Below are 23,085 nucleotides of genomic sequence, written 5' to 3' on the forward strand. Positions count from 1 at the left end.
CAGGAGGCTCATCTGATGTTAAGTGATACCACCGCCCATGGACACTATTAGTGCCAGAGGGCTCGCGAGTGCGTTGCCGGCCTGTTAAAATTGGTACGCTGTTTCTTGAAGGACCCTAAGTCGAATTGGTTCGGAAATATTCAGTGGATGGACAGCTGGTTCCACAGTGGTAGTGCGCGGAAAAAACAGCCTTGAAAAACGCTCAGTTGTGGAACGGCGGACGTCGAGGTGATACTGGTGGAATTTCGTATTCTGCCTCGACGTCTGATGATGAAACTCAGATGCAGTTATTAAACCGAATTTCTCCTGAATCCTCTAAACACTCTCTATGATAAATGCGGTAAAAGATGCAGAGTGACCCCACATCTCTACGCAACGCCAAAGGATCAAGCCGCTCGGAGAGGGATTGGTTATCGCCATAAAAGGTACTTTTTGGTGTGGTTCCTGTTCAGGTTCTGGTTCGGTTCCGGACGGTAGTAAAATAGCGGTTCCGATATATCGGTAAGGTGCACACTACTTTACGTTTAGATGTTTTCAAAGTGGGTATATTCTCTCTTAGGTATTGTGAAGTATTGTGTGTATATTGTGATTTTTTTTTTCATTATGAAATTATCCGGTGACAATGTAGAAAAACTAAAGCTGTGTATTCAGAGTTTAAAAAGGGTCAGTATATTTGTCTACAAGGGCTAAACAAATTATAGACGACAATTCATTCGTTGAATCTTAGCTCTTGAGTCTTAACCATCGCTGTTCAGTGGCCTACCTCCCAGTCTCATAGATTGCACTTCGGAAAATGCTCCATGTAGCTAAACACTCTGAAATCCTTCACTCCTTTTTCAAACGCTCATCTTCATCACCCGCTTGGGCTGTCCACATTCCCAGGTCCCTCACTGGACGATTTGGTTCGTAGCAGTATGATATAGGTTTTTTTTTTTTTGGCTTTAATTTGTAATCTTAATATATATATTTCTTGTGTGCGTGTGTATGTGACTGAACTCCTCCTAAACGACTGGACCGATTTAGACGAAATTTTTTGTGTGTGTTCAAGGGGATCTGGGAATGGTTTAGATTCACAATTTTGTCCGCTGGACAATGTTTTTTTTAATTAATTTTCAATTTATTAGTTGTTGATTGATTGATTTTGGAATGTTTTACATTGGATCCGACAGACGGCGCTACCATCGCAGTGTCAAATTTTAAATAATATTCGAATTTTAATTTTAGTCTGTCCCGAAATTTAAAAAAGTTTTGATATTATATCATTGTGTTATATCGTGTGTGACCATGTGCTGGATCGTTAGATATTGTCATAACATTTTTATAATAATTTTCATCAAAATGGCTTATTAAAAATTGAAATTTAGAAATTAAAGACGTGTAGACAGGACAACGTCTGTCGGATCCGCTATTAATAATATAGGTTCCTAATTCCTTAAATAGGCGATTTAACAGGCATCTGACACATGTCAATGAACATCATGTGTGATTGTGGCCAAACGTCTGTCCAGTTATTTATAAAAACAAACACTATCTTTCACTGACTGTAGGTATATCTATATCTTGTAGTCTGTTATTATTTGAATTATTTAATCTTTGAGAAAATTATCCATGTAATGTTGTGATGCCATGTGCAAGTAATGCTATTAGAAATATTTTCGTCATTTAAAATACTTTTTGCTCACTCTTGTTGGTCCACTGAAAGCTAGAAGTCACAACTTGTGTCCGTAATCCGCATAAATAGCTGCTACAAGCGGTTATGATTACAATAAGCATTTGCTTCCTTTTCTACGTTTTGGTGTAATTATAACGCGATTACCGAGTTGATATCTTTTAACTTTAATTTACAATTTATGTTGTTCAGATAAAAATCACCAATTGACACTTTGGAGCCTCTGTGTCAATTTTTGTGGGTTTTAATAATTAAATTCCGCGTATGATTGATAAGTTCAGTTCAAAATATTTCTCGCATATCGTTCATCTTGTCGGACAATATTTTTAGCACCAGCTGTTTTTGTAAATGTAGGAATTTAATAGTACATTGTGTAAGTATATGAGCATTGATTGTCTGTCAAGTGAGATACATACTACCTACTTGCTTATTAGATGGGCAAATGATCATGAAACAGATACAGATGATATCTAAGACCCTGGTCTGGTTTGACAGTATTTTTTTTTTGTAATCCTCCTCTCCCCAACTTGTAGAGAACCGATAAAATACAGGCTCTTAAAGGTTTTCATTTTGCTTTCGATTCCTAGCAACGGGACCCATAAAAACCGATACTTTAGTGGTATTTTAGGAACATTTTCAATCCCTAAGGTATTATGAGATCCAATTGAAAGTATTAAAAACAAATATAAGGAATAGAAGTAAGAAGTTCAAAATAGTAAAAGTACCTATGGGTTAACACTCTGAGGGCTATTCCGAATAGGGGTGAAACGGCAAAGCGGCCGCGGCGGGGGTGTCAGGGGGTAACAGGCGGAGGGCGCTCGATACGCGCGCGCGCTACAACTTCACTCATTTAGTCGCATTTTGAAGCCTCTCGCGTACGGGCCGTATTTTACGAAACGGAATATTTTACTACACCGATCTCAAAAAACAAACATCGTTCCCGTATGTATGTATTTTTGTGATAAAGGTTATTTTAGTAATTTATACAGTGTTCAGTGCATATAGTTTGTTTAGAAATCAAAATTTATCCAATTTGTTTACATTTGGCACACATATTTGTTAATCAAAATAAATGAATTAAACCGTACCAAATCTATATTTAATAATTAAAATTGCTGTTTTTAAAGGTGCAATCGTGATCATTATTGATGGATTAATTTGATGTGATGAAACGTGATTCTGAAAATAGATTGATTTATTACTAGTGGTCTGGACCGGAAGTTGCCGTATCGGTTTTAGTGCAATGTAGATGCAGAAATTCTCTGCGGTTTCTTTATAACCACTAGTATGTGAATATTTGATGGTATGTCGTGAGCCGGAGCGCATACAGTTGAGATTCGTTCGCGAAACGTCGCGCGGCGGCGCAAAAGGGGGTATTGATCGGCAAGTCGCGAGACGCCGGCGTTGCCGCCAGCCGCCTAAATAAAGCTCTGCATGTGTGCCGCCCTACGCCGAAGTCACCGCGACGACGCTTTGCATCTTGCGATCCATGCCATTTTCAATGTTACAGACATTTTGATAGTTCTTGCCATTTTTTACCTAATTGTTTATCATTTATAAGTTTTCAATCAGTGTTCATTAATAGTTAGTGAAAAACTACTTAGGTACTGCACTACCTAAAAAATTAAACTCTAGTACCTATTTTATTAACAACATCGTGTGTGCTAAACGTAATTGCTTATAACATACCAATAAATAGGTATTAGCTTCCCCTTTTTTGATATTAAAATCGTATAAAATCCCGAATATAAATATATGTAGTGTAAATTATTACAACCAGTATTACTTTTATTGTAGGTGGAAATGTTGGGATAAGTGCCTATTCATCTAATGATAGCCATGGCGCGCATAGTAGTGGCTGGAGGAGCATTGCTCTACATCCTTAGTATAGCGGTAGAGACCAGTGCTCTCATTCTTCTACCGCACGACGTTCGCCCTGGACACGCCGTTCGCCATTTCACTGGAAACCACACTCGCTACACCCTTCTCGACCCTGAATTCACGTCATATTTCACCCTTTTGGATGATGGCCTACTTATGACTACAGCTGATCTCACACCACTCCTGAATCAACCATTAAACCTTGCCATCTTGGAAAGAACACCGTATAGCAGTTCAGCACATTCATTACACCTGTTAGTTATGGATCGCAGAAAAATGCTCAGTTTTACCACAATCAATGGTCTTCGTGGAGAGATCCCAGAAAATTCACCTGAAGGCACAGTGGTAGACTTACCACCTATAAGAGCCACTGCCCTCGTTAATATTGGCCGTATTGCTTACAAAATCATTAAGGGAAATGATGATTCTACCTTCGCTCTACGAGAGAAAGATACAGGGCCAAACTATGACCTTAAATCAGTCGTTACTGAAGGTGACGTCGAAATAGTGGCGTTGCGACCTCTTGACGCTGAAACTAAAAATCTTTATGATTTTATAATTCAGGCAACCGATTTACATGGCGTGAGTAAAGCTAGTTTGCCAATTACAGTTAGTGTATTAAATGAAAACGACCATGAGCCGGTATTCGATCAAGAATTGTATTATTTCACTGTTAATGGGACTATTGATAAAAATATAAATAATGGTTCTGCACATTGGCCAAGATTTTCTAACATTGGTATAGTTCACGCCTCTGATTCTGATGGTGATCGCGTCTACTATTCAATAAAAACTCCGACTAATTTAGCTGTCATTGTGCCACAAACTGGAGAGTTAATACTCGCAGGAGAACCAGATGGTTATGATGCTGAGCTTCTAGTAGTAGCCCATGATGTTGGAACGCCTTCTAGAAAGAGTAAACCGGCTCAAGTTTTTCTGGAATTTGTGGTTCGGGAAGAAAGGGAATTACCAACTCTTCACCGAGAGAAGCGGCGAGTGACACGCGCTGTTCGGCCCACAAAAAGGATAGAATTCACTGAAGCTGATGGTGAAGTAGAAGGGCGTGCAGTTTTCACTTTGGAAAAGGAAACCGACCGCGAAACTTTCAAAATCCGAGATGAAAATCCGTGGGTTACAGTGGAACCGAGTGGTGTTGTGAAAGTTAAAAAGAAGTGGGACTTTGAAGAGCTTGGACCTGAGAAAACTATCGACTTCTGGGTGACTATCACGAATGCCGGAAATGGAGGTAAGATTTTTATATATATATATGTATTACGTCATAGTTATGCTCGGTATCTCGAAAGAATATATTCAACGTCGGAAGAATACTATGTATTCAGTCATTTTGTTGTTTGTGGTCTCTTATACTGTGAATTAAGGTATGAAGTCATATATTTTTCACGCGTGACTGTAAGCATCACCTGACGCGACGTATCGAAATGCGCATCCAACCATATTATTATCTTGCGGCAGGTATTGTAGTTGATCCTTATTGGAATAATACACACAGTCTTTTCTTTTCTCATAAATATTTTTTTCTATATTTAAACATTAAGGTATTAAAAATAATAAAAATAAATCTTAGAGAATAGAGTTGAAACCACATGTATCATCAATATAGTAGTACTATGTTATTACTTTAAAACATTAGTATCACGTATTTTAAATAAAATATGGATTTTACGGTAGGTTCAAAACCAAATTCACATTTATAAATACATATAAGCATATAGTAACACACAGCTAACTTAGGTGGACTTATAATATTTCTTTAAAGATTGAGATCAATCGTAAAAGAGACAGTTTGTAAACATTTTTAAAGATTCAAACTCATAATAAAACCTGAAACTAGAACGAGGCGAGAGAAGTTTTATGCCAAGAAAGCTTAGTTCGTGAAGACGTTGATTATACACTCAAGTTTTAATGCGTTATTAAAAGTTCACTTTGGATCTCGTTAAATCGACATGCGAGTGTGATGGGATCATGAACTTAATCTAATCGTTACGAGGCTTTTAAAAATACGATTATTAGGCTATTATGTTTTAAGCTTAGTATTATTATAGTTACATTTAACTTTCAACGCCAAAAAAGTTCAATGACTTCAATTAAGTCCACACACATTAATCATTATGCCATGTAATCGAAATAATAGTACGTACAGTGTATGGCTTCTCTATTAGTAATAGAATGCGACAGTGTGTCCTAGATCAGTAGCACGAGACAGGTGGAATTCCCATTAAACAAATCTTACCATGGATATGACAGGTTGCCACCGTGGTCAATGCGTAGATAATCGGAGACCTGTCGCACGGCACCGATTCTGTACGCCAACCCTACGATCACGAAGCAATTTTTTTTCATGGAATTTCTTATTAAATTCTTATTTAGCTTTGCTGTAAATTGTTCCTGAACTTGTGTGGGATACTTTACATTCCAAGACTAGAGAAAGTATGAAGCTAGATAAGATTAATCTTAAGAAATATTGAAATGGTAGTGTCTTTATGAATTATAATTTTATTTTTTGACAGTTGTGACATTTATAAGAAATGTTCACGGAATTGTAAACGTTCGGATGATAAGTAATTAATAACTTGTAACATATAAAAATAATAAAAACTTAAATTTAAACAATACTAATACACAATCACACAACACAGTCAAATTAGACTTAGTTAAATGAATTTAATCACACTTAGTTAAATGTGTAAATATAATACTTTTGGTTTGTTTGTAAATCTTTGAACCTTTTTGTAGTAAAATATACGATGTATTCCATCTTTGGCTATATTTTCAGTGTATTTGTTTGTAATTATATATAATTTACTTATGTTAGCTGTAGGATAAATAAATGAATAAATATAAAATCCTAACAATATAATATGTAAGTAAATTATGCTTCAAAGTTTATCAATTTCATGACCTTAAAATCTTCAAAGATCGACACACATGTGTTAATTATCTGGCGAAGAAAATAGATCTGTGGGTGGCCGTTTTAGAGCAATTATTCTTGATCTGTCTCGGAAATCATTATTATCCTTGAAACATTTTAAACTCGTTAGCATTTACATTCAGTTTCGAGTTAAGTTATGATGTACGTTAAGGTACAATAAGCGATAATTATCGACTTATATAACATAAATAAAGGTTTATTAATTAATATTAATGTAAGTAATTTAATACTTTTATCAGTATATATTATTAATTTAAACATACCTCTCAATTTAAGCTACCTCTTCAATGTGTTCTTTTCTTAAGCGACTTTCAACCAAGGAATATAAATAATGTTCGTTCACCGTTTATTGTAATCTTAATAAATAGAGTTTACTTAGTTATAGCCTTGGTTTACCTTTTCTGCAAGATCAAGGGAATTTAAAATCTAAAACAGCGCCTTAACAAGCAGATCGTAAAACATTATATTAAATGCCTGGCCAGGTTTGTAACAAACCCCAAAGTGTCTTTATTGGAAGGTTTAGATACTCCGATGCTAAATTAATCCTCTATTTGCTCCTGTATCGTCCCACGCTCTTTGAGTTTGCGATTGACAAGTGCTTTGATGTTTTAGAATATCGTTTATTACACTGTTGGCGTGAAGTTGTCTTTATTGTGAACTATCGGTGTACGGTATTATTAAAAAAATAATCAACTTAATTTCACCATGATGTAAATTGCTATTAGTCAGGTGATTTAGGGAACTACATGTGCAACTATTAAAATTATATTAAATAAGAATAAGGTAACATATTTATAATTCTCTCAAAGTTTTTAATTTATCCTTGTTAAAAACTAGTAAAAGTCACGTTATTTCGTTTGTTATAGAAGTTGTAAATCAACGACAACTTGCTAAATTGATACGGTCCAGTGCAGTACAGTTTGTTAAAAGTCATTCATTCAATCAATGGCACTGGGTGCGGGCGTTGGTCGCACAATAATACTGGACAATTCCCCTCATTTTAACATTTTTGATCTATGCTAGCTATTATTAATAGTAAAAACCAAGCTAAAGAATACAACCGTGGAGATAGTTGCTGTTATGTACACAAACAAACACAATTCTCAGTGATGATTTCAGTATATTTTAGTAATAAACTGACATCTGATTACATTTGACAATTGAAGGTATTACGCCACGGTGTCGATTAATTTTGCCGTCACGCAAGACTAATTTTTATTGCCTATTTGTATACAGGTCGCTTAGAACTGTTAACACCAATCCAAGTTGGACGTAGTCAAAATAAACAGCCAGCCAATACGATCATGGCTCGACCGTTAGTAGTACTTCGGCACTTTCTATAGTAATCAGCAAAACAGTTGTCAATCGAAACAGCAGACAGCATCTCAATATCAGATAACTAAAATAACGTCTTTATGGCTTGGTGTTTAAGTGCATTATCGTCCAAAGTTAGAAGCTATCATGGAGAGATTTTATTTTGATCCATTTCGTTTATTAGGATGCGCGCAGTTTATTGTAATTAACATGCGTGTGACCAATCTTGACTCATGGCCATGAATTCAAATGCTTGTTAACCCTAAAACCCTAATGCAGTAATTGTATGTTACGCATATAGCTTTTTAATGTTGTGTGATGAGTTTTACTTATATAACATTAATTAGTTTCGTTGCAAAATTGGTATTCAAACTAGAAAGAGATCAGTTTACCTTAGAAAAGCTTTTTAATCTTAATAAAAATGATAAACTGCTGTAGTTTACTGTTATCTACCATTAAAATTAATATTATTTTTTTTTACGATTTTGACGTTCATTTTGAACATCAAATCCCAAACATTATTTATAATGTCCATCGCCAAGTGAAGTAAATTGCTATATTAGATAGAGACCCTAAATCTTACTTATATTCAAGAATAAAAAAAATAGACTACTTATGCATCCCTCATAATTTTTCACTGTTAATATTTAATTACTTTCAATACATTTAGGGTGGTCAATTTAAAAAGATATCATTTTCCGACTTGTTTTTAAACATGTACAACTACTTCTCTATAATGATTTTCTAGCCTGTAGGGAATCGCGAAAAATGGGGAAAGTCTTTGATGTATTACCACATTCGCCCTCGTATTCGACGTTATAGTTAATCATGTTTGATTAATGACAAGGAATAAGAGTAGACCGGAAGTCAGAATATATTTTTATATATTTTATTGAGCCAAAAAAACTTAAGAGAAATTATGTAAATATTTGAAACCTTAAAACTGAACTGGCCACTGTATAAGTATAGGCATTTTAAAACCCACTATCTACGTAGTACACGATGCATTTTTGCATACTTTTGCCGCTTTGTTTAGCTCTAGAGTCAAGGTATCAATACATTTATCTATCTATATATAAAAATGTATCGTAAAAAATGTTGCTAAGCTCAAAACTTGACTAACCAAATCGACTTTTTTTTATTTATTCCTTGAACTCCTAGGAAGGCTTTTTGTGGCGTAAAAACTTGGAAAAATACATAAAAAAGATTTTTTATGTATTTTTAGTTTTATTAAGGATTTAAATTTTAATTTAAAAAAGCGTGAAAATTGTGGAATAGCATAGCAAAATGTTCCATGTTTCTAGTAAACTAAGTAAAATCCATATTAAGGTGAAGGTACGAAGTTCAGCAAGTTATATCATAAAATACGTTAAGATTATCTCGCAAGGTTTCACTCCAATTGGTAAATGATTGGGCTCTTCATAAAGGTACTTTGATAAGCTTTACATGCATCATAATAATGAATAATGGTTACCTTTATTGGTTCTGTATAACACGTTTTATATTACCTACGTTATACACCCTTCGCTGTTTCAATTAGTATAGTAATTGTAATTAAATCTCTTTGTTGAAAATGTTTGTATTTGTAGAACAATTCTTATACTTCTAACAGATATTACAAATATAGCTTATGTTGAAATACATTTCTAGGTTCGAAATCATTAAGTAAACGTGTTAAAGTCCTATTAGTATTTCCTCAGCTACATTTGCATATGAATATATTTTATCTTTAAATTTACTAGAAGTTCAGATAAAGTAGATAAATATCGCAATACTCTAATATTCAACCAAAGCACCAAACAAAGCCTTGAGATCATACAAACAGTAAAAGTTAACTTATCAACCCATTTACATCTGGTAAGGATTTCATATTTTTTAATGTTGCTGCTGCGTCGCTTCATGCGTTATATCATACCCATAGCAAGTATCTTCCGAATGTCACCAAACTACTTTTTAATATATTACAGTGACATAGATGTAAACGATTGGCTTAACCCCCAAGGAACTATTGTAAGTACCGAGGAGTTGTGTAATCATGATTTTTGCATACACACCACTTCATACCGTATTGTTCTGCTTGCTGTGGTTGTTCAAGAGCTCTCTGCGACCCTGATTGGCATTCACTATACGTCAAATCACCCTTCTGAACCATTACTAAGCATTTTTCACTTTGGTCACAAATTTCGAGAAGAAACTCAATGAATAAGTTTTTAATTAAAGCAATAGAAGTCGAGTTCGAAATGAATATTGTTTTTTGCCAACAGCATAAAATGTAGAATTTAATAAGCATAAATTCTTTCAATCTCAAAGAAGGTTCTTATACATGTACAATTTTTATATTCTTGTATCGATATTTACCGCTTGCTGTGCCTATATACATATTATGTTGCGCTTGGTAAGGTGTGCTGGGTCAAAGAGGGCACGTAGAATTACACCTAAAATGTTACAACATTCGTCTAATTATAGATTTACGGACGCGTTGCTTTTAAGAGTTGTATAGATTATTCTTACCATTCATTCATTTAAGAAAATAATTGAAAATAAAACTACCAGATTTGATAACATATTACTGCTTATAATGTGCCGGTTTTCACCATCTTCCCTGCAAGTAGAGACTAAAAAATAAAAAGTAAATTGTTTTATCTCGTTTTTGAATTTTATTTTGTTAATTAAAAAAAAAAAATTAACATGGAGAATGATTTTTTGACGTTGCACAAGGCAAGTAATTGGGCAAGAATTTTGAAATAAAGAAGATATGTATTTGATTTGTATAATATCATATGTATAATAGATAAATAATCTTGAAATTACACAAAATGTTAATTAACGGTTAAGTAATCATATATTATAAATAAAAATGAATGGTTGAGTAATCTTTATATGTAAAACTCAAAACGTAAAACTTGAAGACGGCTGGACCAATTTGAATATTCTTTTATATTTATGTCTCGAACTCTGAGGAAGGCTTTTATGGAGAGAAAATATAAAAACCATTATTTATTACGGAAAACTGAGCAGGGGTAGCATAGCAAAGTGTTCCATATGTTTTTACATATGTACCTGCTAAAAGATTGGCTACGTAAAAAAATTATACTGAGGCGACTTTCACGAGAGCAGCTTGTAAGTGTAATTACGGATCATTAATTCTCTATTAGTTACTATCATTATCTTATGATCATATCTTATGATCATTAGTTACTCTAAATTAAAGATATTTGTTGTTAATATTATTACGTAAATGTATTTCTTATATGCCTTAGATTACGTTTGAAATCTGAATCAATATTCTATGAAGACTGTCAGACTTTTAAGAATTTTCCTAAAGAACTTTTAAATTGCAATTTTCTATCTAAAGTAGGACGTAGTCTCTGTATATTCTCGCTACAAATTTCGTTACAATGAAGCTTCATTGTAGGTGCATGCTTTATTGCTTAGCTTGTGTGATTTATTAGAACTGGTATATGTGACTACGGGGGAATTGTTCGTTCCTTTATTAAGATTTAGTGCAGCTTGGGGCTTTAACCCATCAAATTATTTTGCTTCCCCGGAGAATACATTATTAATGACCAAGAATTAACTCCCTTACCTTTAATAAATTAGGTGCAACTTTGCTCTTCTAAGGTGTCTATTCTGCTGTTGTCCAAACAGTTAGGGTCCAAAAGTATCATACCAATTGGTCGCCTAAATTCCGACATTGTCTTCTGGAATTTTTAATTATCTTTAATATCACTTTAATATCAATACTATCAGGTTTTTATTTCCCATCCTGCAATATCCTCTGTTTTTAAAAAAATGGATGGGATAATTCTTTATTCAGTCCATTACTTTCTAGTGTCCAATAAACATAGCCGTTTCTGATTCTGTTTGGTCGCAGGTGTTGAATTCATAACGGCTTAAAGTTTATGATGTCAGACTCGTGCGTAAACAATTTGGCTGATTCGTGCTAGGTGATTATAACCACTTCTGATTGCGAAAGTTGATGAATGCTATAACATAACACAGTAAGTGGTCGGTCATTGAAGTGTGTCTTATTCATCAATGAAACTGTCAAAGTTGTTTATTTAATGTTTATGGCTATAAAACTGTTTGCAGTCGCTCACGAATTTCATACATTGCTTCCCACAGCCAACTCCGACGGCGCAGCGAATCAAAGTTTTGACCTTCGAAGTAAGAAAACGCCCGCGTATCTAATTTTTCGCTGCAGTTTGTCAACATTGGAGCTTGCGTATTTCAGTACGGTATTTTAAGAGATGTGTTCTTGACACTCCGATCTTCCCCATTTTCTTAAGGTGGTAAAATTAATGCAATTTTGAGAATTAAGTCACAAATCAGACTCTTTTGACTGATTACTTATTATATTTGGATGGTTGCCTATTTATGACCTATTCTAAATTTTAAATGTATATTTGCGGTTCACCTATTTTAACAACCAACAATAACAACACGAGTAATTCACGTTTAATCAACCTACTTGCGCGCTAATTTTACAGCTAAATTAGACTTTAATGAAACTATGTCACATCATATAATAAATTATACTGTTATTTTCAATAATTGAAATTGGTTGTATTAATTAAGCGATGGAAATTAAATTAAGAGCTGGAATCGTGACTATTCACTGCATGTATCTGGCATTCAGTAGTCAGCAGAAACTCTCGACTTCAATTCCAGACTGGAAATTGCACTTCATTTGCTTTCACGACGTTGCATCCGAATCGTATGTTCTCACGCTACGTAATAAGCCTCTCAAAAATTGATTAATAGGTCTCTATAATAGCTAAAATGAATCGTATATAATTAAAGAGGTGTTATTCAAAATTTAGGCTGTCATCATTTCAACGGGAATAGTTGCCACATTTCATCTACGTCAATGAACAGGACGTAAAAATAAAAATACGGGTCCGCGCATAGAATCGTGTTTAATCGTCGCTGAGATGCATCAGGGATAGCCATAGACTATATAGCCATAGAGTGTAGAGTCGTGTTGTTCGAGAAAGAATGCACGTATCGGACTGACGGTGCAGCTTTTGATATCATAATTAAGCCGTTGATGACCGGCGAGGGGATAATGTTTATCTTACGGCTATAAATGGAGATGAATAATACATAAATTCGTTAATGAACGCTCGTTTCTCTTTTTGTATTTTTTTTTAGTCTTAAATACCTGCGTGGTGTATAAAAAAGACATTATACTTATGTCAGCAATTAGCTTTGTTCAGATCGAATGAATTCTGTATTACAAAAAGTGTACCGTAATGATTTGGATATGGGTGTTGTATTTTTGACGGATAGGTATTGTTTCTGAAATGGACGTCATATAGTAATTATACAACCATTAAATCTGAATTTTTAACAAAAATATTCTCCCGCTTTTAAAGACTAAAGAAGATACTCTCGCGACAATATTTTGTTACGTTTCGGTTGTATGTTTTCGAACGCGTTTTATGAATTGCATCGTAAGAGATGCGAATATTAAAATATGGGACGCTTGTAAAAGCATAAGCCGAAATCTAAACTCGGTCGTCATTTTTCATACATTTTAAGAAATAAGCACAGCATCAAACGGATGCACGTGTGCGTCTCGCTCCCTCATTTTGCTTTTATTGTTACCAGCAATTACGCTTAGTGCTCCCAGTAGAACGCCCGCACATCGCAAATGAAAAAAAACATTCTTTTGTCTTATATCATATGATAATATCGCGGTAAATCGCTATCCCATGGTATTTAAATGAATAAGGATCGTTATCAACTTTATAAGGAATGCTATTCTTTTATTGGCTCGCCTATAGGGCTTTGTCGAAATATTTACGCTCCATATTGAACGTGAAATTCCGAACAATGAGAGCGGTATCCCACTCCGGCGCATATGCGCCGCACACGTGCGCCCTTCCCAGATTCGTTTGAATTGAATAAACAGAACTGTGAACAGTCACGGTTTAATATACTGTCAATTTTTTATACTAACGTTTCTGTTTAGATACATTTTGCATTCTTAACTGTTATTTAATTGAATATTAAGAATCTGATGTTTGCCGCTTCTACTTGCACTTGTACTATTTTTTTGACGTTCATACGTGTACATTATGTTACCTATATGAATAAATAAATTTTGACTTGACTTGATATATAAAGAATTAATCAAGAGATATGTCAAAAATATAAAAATAAAAATAATTTTTGATCTTTTAAATCAACAGGACCTGGATGACCGAGCTTAGCTCGGTATTTTTTTTTATAAATCGTGTTTTTTGGAAATTTTATTTAAGTACGAATTAAATACTAATAAAATTATGAAATATGAATATAATTATCGAATAAAGATAATTATATTCATATTTAAGTTTTTATTTGACTGACATCTTTAAACGAGCAATTATTATTATTATTATTATTATTAATCCTTTATTGCCTTATACAAAAACACACATAACAAAAAAATAAAAGATAAAAAAAAAAAAGATAAAAAAAACAGTAACAAAAGATATAAGGCAAAGGGCGGCCTTATCGCTTACAAGCGATTTCTTCCAGGCAACCCTAATGAGAAACACAACGTTAAAGAAAAACCATCAGAGGGTAGAGTACAAAAAAAAATCAATTAACAAAAGCAACAAAAAAACAAAAAAACTAAAAACTTAAACTTAGAACATGCGTTACTATAACTAATTGAATATAATAAAACAAAATCAAAGAAAAAATAGCAATAATAATAAATAAAAATAATTATAGACAAAAATTTAAAAGCAAATAAAAAGCAATTCTGTTTAAGTTGATAAAACACAAATAAAATGACATTTTCTAGAAATGATTCCTAGCTAAATCGATTTATCGCCCCCGAAACCCTCTGTATACTAAATTTCATGAAAATCGTTGGAGCCGATTCCGAGATTCGAATTATACATATATATATTATATCTTTAAACGAGCAATTCTTGTATATTATATATATATATATATATATATATAAGATTATATCAACATTATATATTTCTAATTTGTATTTTTCTTAAATTTTGGCCGTTTACGCCAAGTGCCATGTTACTCGAGGTCAGGCATCGATCGAGTCGGCCGCGGCTGCCGGCACGCGAGTTGAATATCACGCTCTTCCATAATAACGTACTCAATGCTTATCCTGAAACGGCTTGGATTAATTAAAGTAGATGTATTTCATTTTGTATACCACATCATTGTTTTATATATTTTAATGTCGATGTTAAATTAAGAAAGTAATACATTCTACGATACTGACTAGCTTCATTCTTCGCCTCAGCCGCAGCGAAAATGTAAAACCTTATTTTCTTATATAGTATCAACGAAAAGGTCATTAGAACAAATTAAAGTATCGGTGTTAGATTAAAAGCTCCTAAGTAATTCTATATGAAGCCAAAATAAAAGTTTGAACTGCACAGGCTTCGAGATACTCCAACTGTGCTACACTTTAATAGGTTTGAATTAAAGCCATTTAATCTGTTTATGTAGCATATATTCAAAAGCTCTTTCCGACATTTTGTACTAATTATTTTGAATTGACTAAAAGCTAGCAGAACGTAAATTGTCACACTTGTATATAAAATTAAAATATCGTTTTGCGTATTTCGATAGTAATATTTATGTTTTAACTAAAGCAGTTATAATATAATAATAACATGATCGCTATACATATATATAACTTATCAAGGGACCAAATTGAGTCTTACTCACTTATCGGAAATAAACTTCAAAAATCTTTTAAAAGGTGTTTTAATATCGTGTTCGTTACCACGATGAAAATTTTATGGGACATGATAAACTTGTAGTGGTAGCACACAAGGTAATGTCTAATATAAGTTTTATAGTAAGACCGCCAAAATTTTTGATGTATGAATAATGTTAATTTTCATTTTATCACTGCTAATTAATACGAAGTGTGTGAAGAGCCCAGTTTGGTGTAATATTTGTTATGTCAAATAATAACGGTTATCTGCTGCGGTCACCGGAAGGAAGTGGCTGAGCTACTCCGTAACGGAGAGGCGACATATTGCTACGCTCGCTTGCTCATATTAAAATATGTCGATCAATATTGACTTGTGAACCAAACGTTCATGGCATAAAGTACGTACTCGAGTTATGTATGCTTATGGTAATCACGCTAGAACCGTGAATTTTTGAAGAGAAATTGATTTTTAATGAGGATACGAAATTTGTATTCAATAGAGATTTAGAAAAGTAAATTTTATAATTAACATTAACTATTTTGTACAAAATGATAACAAAATATATACTGAATCGGTTTTATTAAACTGATTCAGCATATATATTATCTATTATTAAAAATCGTTGATGAGTTAAGGACTCGTTACACTCATATTCGTACTTTAACAAAACAATTGATATCACCAAATCTACAAAAGATATCATGACATCATGAAATAGATTGTCTAAAATAATTGATTCTTAAACATACCATAGAGTCTTATCGCTGGTTAATGGTCCTGCTCTTTAGAACATTCTGTGACAAGCCAGAAGGAAACTGGAAAATGTATAATACTCTGCTTTGCTCAAAGCATGGGTAAGCTGTATATAGGTATATCGGATCTATTTTTCGTAAATACTAAGCATTTAAACAGTGATTTGTCAAGCCAACACGCACTTCCCATGCCATTTGTAGTTGCGTGCATTTAATAAGCTAGCTTAGTTGTTTGTTCTGTGACTGATTGAATAAGGTGGATTTGCCGAATTCATGGTCACGATATGCATACAATTATAGTTTACAGTATAAATATAGGCTTAATATGTTACATCTACTGAAACTCACGCCAGCGGTAGTCTGTAGTTGGTATTTCAATTAATTCACCAAGAATTCCACTGGAAGCTAAGAAAACTCTATCACTGTCGTAGGTTTTCTTAAAACAATAGTTTATTAAAAATTAATTCAGTTGAATTAATTTTTGGTTTAATTATTATTTAATCTACTAATACTTATAATTAAATCAATCACCAGTACAGCTTAATGTCTAATAAAGACTCTAACATACGCCGATGACTTTGAGGATTTGACCTCTACTACAAACAATAATTTACTAACGCCATCTAGTCTAACAAAATAGTGAATAGTCTAACAAAACTACGTGAATACGAAACCAATTATTAGCTAAATATAAAAATTTATGAATAAATATTGGTCTAGAAAAAATGGTGGCTGCCAATTATTTAACTAGTACATACCTACATGATTTTTTTACATGTTTAATTCGTTCTGAGGTTAAAACTTTTTAATGTCAGTATTGCTAAAATACCGAAACCGAGTCATCATCATCAGCTGACGATGGACTCCGAAGGTGAGTAGTGGATCTCGAGGATGGTAAGCAGCAGACATACCGTCATTGAGCTCGTTGTAATCAGCTCAGCGAGACGATACAAGAAATGTGACTATATGAACCTGATGATGGACTCCGAAGGTGAGTAGTGGATCTCGAGGATGGTAAGCAGCAGACATACCGTCATTGAGCTCGTTGTAATCAGCTCAGCGAAACGATACTAGAAATGTGACTATATGAACCTGATGATGGACTCCGAAGGTGAGTAGTGGATCTCGAGGATGGTAAGCAGCAGACATACCGTCATTGAGCTCGTTGTAATCAGCTCAGCGAGACGATACAAGAAATGTGACTATATGAACCTGATGATGGACTCCGAAGGTGAGTAGTGGATCTCGAGGATGGTAAGCAGCAGACATACCGTCATTGAGCTCGTTGTAATCAGCTCAGCGAAACGATACTAGAAATGTGAGTATATGAACCTGATGATGGACTCCGAAGGTGAGTAGTGGATCTCGAGGATGGTAAGCAGCAGACATACCGTCATTGAGCTCGTTGTAATCAGCTCTGCGAAACGATACTAGAAATGTGACTATATGAACCTGATGATGGACTCCGAAGGTGAGTAGTGGATCTCGAGGATGGTAAGCAGCAGGCATACCGTCATTGAGCTCGTTGTAATCAGCTCAGCGAGACGATACAAGAAATGTGACTATATGAACCTGATGATGGACTCCGAAGGTGAGTAGTGGATCTCGAGGATGGTAAGCAGCAGACATACCGTCATTGAGCTCGTTGTAAACAGCTCAGCGAAACGATACTAGAAATGTGAGTATATGAACCTGATGATGGACTCCGAAGGTGGGTACTCGGTCTCGAGGATGGTAAGCAGTAGACATACCGTCATTGAGCTCGTTGTAATCAGCTCAGCGAGACGATACTAGAAATGTGAGTATATGAACCTGATGATGGACTCCGAAGGTGGGTACTCGGTCTCGAGGATGGTAAGCAGTAGACATACCGTCATTGAGCTCGTTGTAATCAGCTCAGCGAGACGATACAAGAAATGTGACTATATGAACCTGATGATGGACTCCGAAGGTGGGTACTAGGTCTCGAGGATGGTAAGCAGTAGACATACCGTCATTGAGCTCCTTGTAATCAGCTCAGCGAGACGATACTAGAAATGTGACTATATGAACCTGATAATGGACTCCGAAGGTGGGTACTGGATCTCGAGGAGGGTTAGCAGTAGACATACCGTCATTGAGCTCGTTGTAATCAGCTCAGCGAGACGATACGAGAAATGTGACTATATGAACCTGATAATGGACTCCGAAGGTGGGTACTGGATCTCGAGGATGGTTAGCAGTAGACATACCGTCATTGAGCTCGTTGTAATCAGCTCAGCGAGACGATACTAGAAATGTGACTATATGAAGCTGATGATAGACTCCGAAGGTGGGTACTGGATCTCGAGGATGGTAAGCAGTAGACATACCATCATTGAGCTCGTTGTAATCAGCTTAGCGAGACGATACTAGAAATGTGTTATATGAACCTGATAATGGACTCCGAAGGTGGGTACTGGATCTCGAGGATGGTAAGCAGTAGACATACCATCATTGAGCTCGTTGTAATCAGCTCAGCGAGACGATACTAGAAATGTGACTATATGAACTTATTAATATTTAATATTAAATAAATATTAGGTAATATTTACTATAATACCACTATATTTCTTTGAGTTTATTGAAAAAATAATCAATTTCAACGATTCGTCTTCCAGTTGAAATTTTAAATATTTTTCTTGGTTCTGAAACCTACGAGTGCAGCATGTTATATCTAAGCCCGAAAATGAAATCAGAGTAAATCAGACCCAGTACCCACCTTCGGAGTCCACCATCAGGTTCATATAACACATTTCTAGTATCGTCTCGCTGAGCTGATTACAACGAGCTCAATGACGGCATGTCTACTGCTTACCATCCTCGAGATCCGGTCCCCACCTTCGGAGACCATTATCAGGTTCATATAGTAAAATTTCTTGTATCGTCTCGCTGAGCTGATTACAACGAGCTCAATGACGGTATGTCTACTGTTTACCATCCTCGAGACTCAGTATCCACCTTCGGAGTCCATCATCAGGTTCATATAGTCACATTTCTAGTATCGTTTCGCTAAGCTGATTACAACGAGCTCAATGACGGTATGTCTACTGCTTACCATCCTCGAGATCCAGTACCCACCTTCGGAGTTCATCATCAGGTTCATATAGTCACATTTCTAGTATCGTCTTGCTGAGCTGATTACAACGAGCTCAATGACGGCATGTCTACTGCTTACCATCCTCGAGATCCGGTCCCCACCTTCGGAGACCATTATCAGGTTCATATAGTCAAATTTCTTGTATCGTCTCGCTGAGCTGATTACAACGAGCTCAATGACGGTATGTCTACTGTTTATCATCCTCGAGACTCTGTACCCACCTTCGGAGTCCATCATCAGGTTCATATAGTCACATTTCTAGTATCGTCTCGCTGAGCTGATTACAACGAGCTTAATGACGGTATGTTTACTGCTTGCCATCCTCGAGACCCAGTACCCACCTTCGGAGTCCATCATCAGGTTAATTTAGTCACATTTCTAGTATCGTCTCGCTGAGCTGATTACAACGAGCTCAATGACGGTATGTCTACTGCTTACCATCCTCGAGATCCAGTACCCACTTTCAGATTCTATCAGGTATCAGGTTCAGCAACTTATTTTACTTGGTTGTACAAGTTGCACTTGAAACTTGACAACTCTAAATTTGAGTTTTGTTTGGGTATGTACTTATATACATATACTTATAACATACAGTAAGAAATTAACAAATAAAATTACTAAAAATAACCAAATTAAATTACACGAAATTAACCACAAATTCAACAACAATAGTAACGTCCTATATCTAGTGCGAGCGTCGAAGAAGTGCGCCCGACCATACAGCGCGCCGTGCTTATATAGCCTGAAAACCAGTTTAATCCAGTATTCCCCGCTGCTACACTCCACTTGACTTTTTTACAGCTTATTCGGCCTCTCCTGACGACGGTGCGTCCTCGCCCGTGTGATGATAGGCAGGTTGGCATGTTGAAACTTGACCTGCTGATGACTCTTGTATCGCGTGCGGTGGTTGTGGTGAAGGACTATCGTCATCATCAGCGCCACCTAAAAATTACATCATTTTTGTTTTTATAACGTTAAATTAACATAACTTCATCGAAAGTAAGAGCGCATCCATTACTTTTCGACACAACATGAGCATCCATTAAATATTTTTTTTTTTTACATAGCAAGAGCGTCTCCATTGCTTTCAACAGTAAGAGCGACTCCATTACTGTAAATCACACTAAGCAAGAGCGACTCCATTGCTTTAACAGTAAGAGCGACTCCATTACTGTACATCACACTAAGCAAGAGCGAATCCATTGCTATTGATAGTAAGAGCGACTCCATTACTATCACACAAGACTCCCGCAGGTCTTTACCAAAATAGGTACTACCGATATGATAAGCAGTTCTAATAAAATGACAGTTTTCACAAACATTTATCAACATACATAAGTTTTGAAAAGGCAAGTAAAAATTACTTACTCTCAAAGAATGCGGCACACACATCAGGGGTCCATTCCCCGCGCCAGGGCAACATGTATTCCACGGCAGCTTTACCATAAGAACCAGCGACTAATTTTAGTTCATATCTGTCCTGCCACAACGTCGCTAAAACCACATATGGTCCGCGCATACAGGAGTCTAGCTTACCAACAGCTTGGCACAAATGCAAAATCGCCGCCATTGAAATGCACACCCTTGCGAGTCAACCTCGCAAAGCACGATGTCTTCATATCTTGACCATTGCTAATGACTCGGCAGATACTCGATCTCCGTAGTCTGAAAGTTACATTTTTTTTTTTAATTAATGAAAAAGCCTGCCTGGGTCCCTTACCCTTACCCCCATCTCTGACACATCATGTAATGTACCTAAACCCTCTTCTATTGTTTTACTAGGTAATAATACGTCATATACACAATTACAACACACAAGGGCTCTGCCTAATCTATGTAAAATCGTAACGTATTTGATATAATTCGTTGATATACAACCTGTGCATTGCCTAATTCTTATGGCATCTTTATGTACTCATAATGACCCTCAGGTGTTACGAATCTCGGGAGTGGTGTCGATTTTTTTATTTAATTTTATCTGGTGAAAGCCAGTAGCCATATCAAGGCTAGGTAGCCTTTTCATAGGTAGCTTTATCTAGCCAATCAATATTATGGTCCTCAATTAACGGAAGCGGGTATTCCAACTGTCTTTGAGTTTTAAGTTTAAAGTCGACACAAAGCCTATCTGAATCGCTTTTTTTTTACAAATCTCTATCTCTAATTATTTATTGATTCAACACATCTTTTATGATATCTCTAACGCGTCATTTTTCATCATACGACATTTTATAAGGGCGGTAAACTATAACTAATTTAGCCTACCGCTCGACTTCGAACGCTGTCGAACAAAACAGTCCTCCGTTTTATGTCCTACCTTATTACAAAATGTGCAAATAATTTTGATGTTATAAAACTGCCTTTTATCTAAACTTGAATTGTTTGTAGATGACTGAATTGATGTAGAGACCCACTCTGGTGCGGTTTCATTCTTAGTTTGACACAAAATTTGTATATGACCAATTTCCCCACATGAAAAACATTTAATATTAGACTGAAAATTATATCGTTTTCGGGAATTATCTCACAAATTTGGCCTTTTAACATGATTTTGTATTATAGAGCGCGGTTCTAGGGGCTGGGTATATAATGAGAGGAATTTAACTAAGCCTTCCGATGATAAATTAGCACAAGTCGCGGCGGCGCGAACTTGTGGGTCCTTAATACCCCGAATAACTACTGCGACAATTTACTTTTCACTCATTCCTCGTACAACACGCAATACATGAGATAACTATCAGAGTCTGTTGTCTCAACTATGATCATTACTAAGCCACTCATTTAGCCACACTTTAGCATCCCCTTTCAAACAATATCCAATCAGAGATAAGCACTCACGGTCATCCCAATAATTAGACAACCGCGCAGAGTCTTCCTGCTCACACCATATATCGAAATATTTGAAAGACGGATCAAAATTAGAAATATAAATGGAGTTAGATCTTACCAGAATTGTGCTCAACGCACTTACTAGTTTGTCGGTCACCTGATTAAGTACCAGATCAGTGCTTGACTCGCATGCGCTGCTTGAACTTGGCACCGGAGCGTTCTCAGTACCATTGTGCGAACCGTCAGTACCAGGTGGTAACGAGTGTCACTTAAGGAAGAAAGCAGCAAATCCGATGGTGTTGCGCATGTCGGTGCAAAGGGCCGATCCCCTCGCGGTGGTGTTGCTGAGCACTGTTGTGGTGACACCACTGGTGGACATAGCTCAGTCGCTTGCGTCGGTTGACGGTTTAATATCGACTGTAACGTTTCTTCAAGCCCAGAGACGGGCACACCGTCTTTTTTTTACGTGTTCACCGCCTACCCTCCATTATTTTTATTAAACGTATATCACTCGCGTTTCAAACTGACTAAAATAAAACCACGTGGGCGTTAATTTAAACTAATCAGAAATGAGAACGAATCCCACTACTGAAGTAAGAAATTAACAAATAAAATTACTAAAAATAACCAAATTAAATTACACGAAATTAACCACAAATTCAACAACAATAGTAACGTCCTATATCTAGTGCGAGCGTCGAAGAAGTGCGCCCGACCATACAGCGCGCCGTGCTTATATAGCCTGAAAACCAGTTTAATCCAGTATTCCCCGCTGCTACACTCCACTTGACTTTTTTACAGCTTATTATACAATAATTTCCGAAGTTCATGTCCTCGCCTCACTTGATATTTCTTTTTATATTTTGGCATTTCTAAAAAAATCC

General features: G+C 35.6%; 1 protein-coding gene across 1 annotated transcript in view; it reads left to right on the forward strand.

Annotated features, from left to right (window-relative positions):
• Positions 1-2,542: 2,542 nt before the first annotated feature.
• The window catches only part of LOC110991420 (neural-cadherin), a 68,597-nt gene continuing 48,054 nt past the window's right edge, over positions 2,543-23,085 (forward strand). The window contains exons 1-2 of the mRNA XM_045631772.1: positions 2,543-2,611; positions 3,467-4,796. Coding sequence (XP_045487728.1) covers positions 3,500-4,796 — 1,297 coding nt within the window. The 5' untranslated portion in view covers positions 2,543-2,611; positions 3,467-3,499. The remainder of the gene's footprint in view (positions 2,612-3,466; positions 4,797-23,085) is intronic.

This window comes from Pieris rapae, chromosome 16 (genome assembly GCF_905147795.1).
Source record: "Pieris rapae chromosome 16, ilPieRapa1.1, whole genome shotgun sequence".
Taxonomy (NCBI): domain Eukaryota; kingdom Metazoa; phylum Arthropoda; class Insecta; order Lepidoptera; family Pieridae; genus Pieris; species Pieris rapae.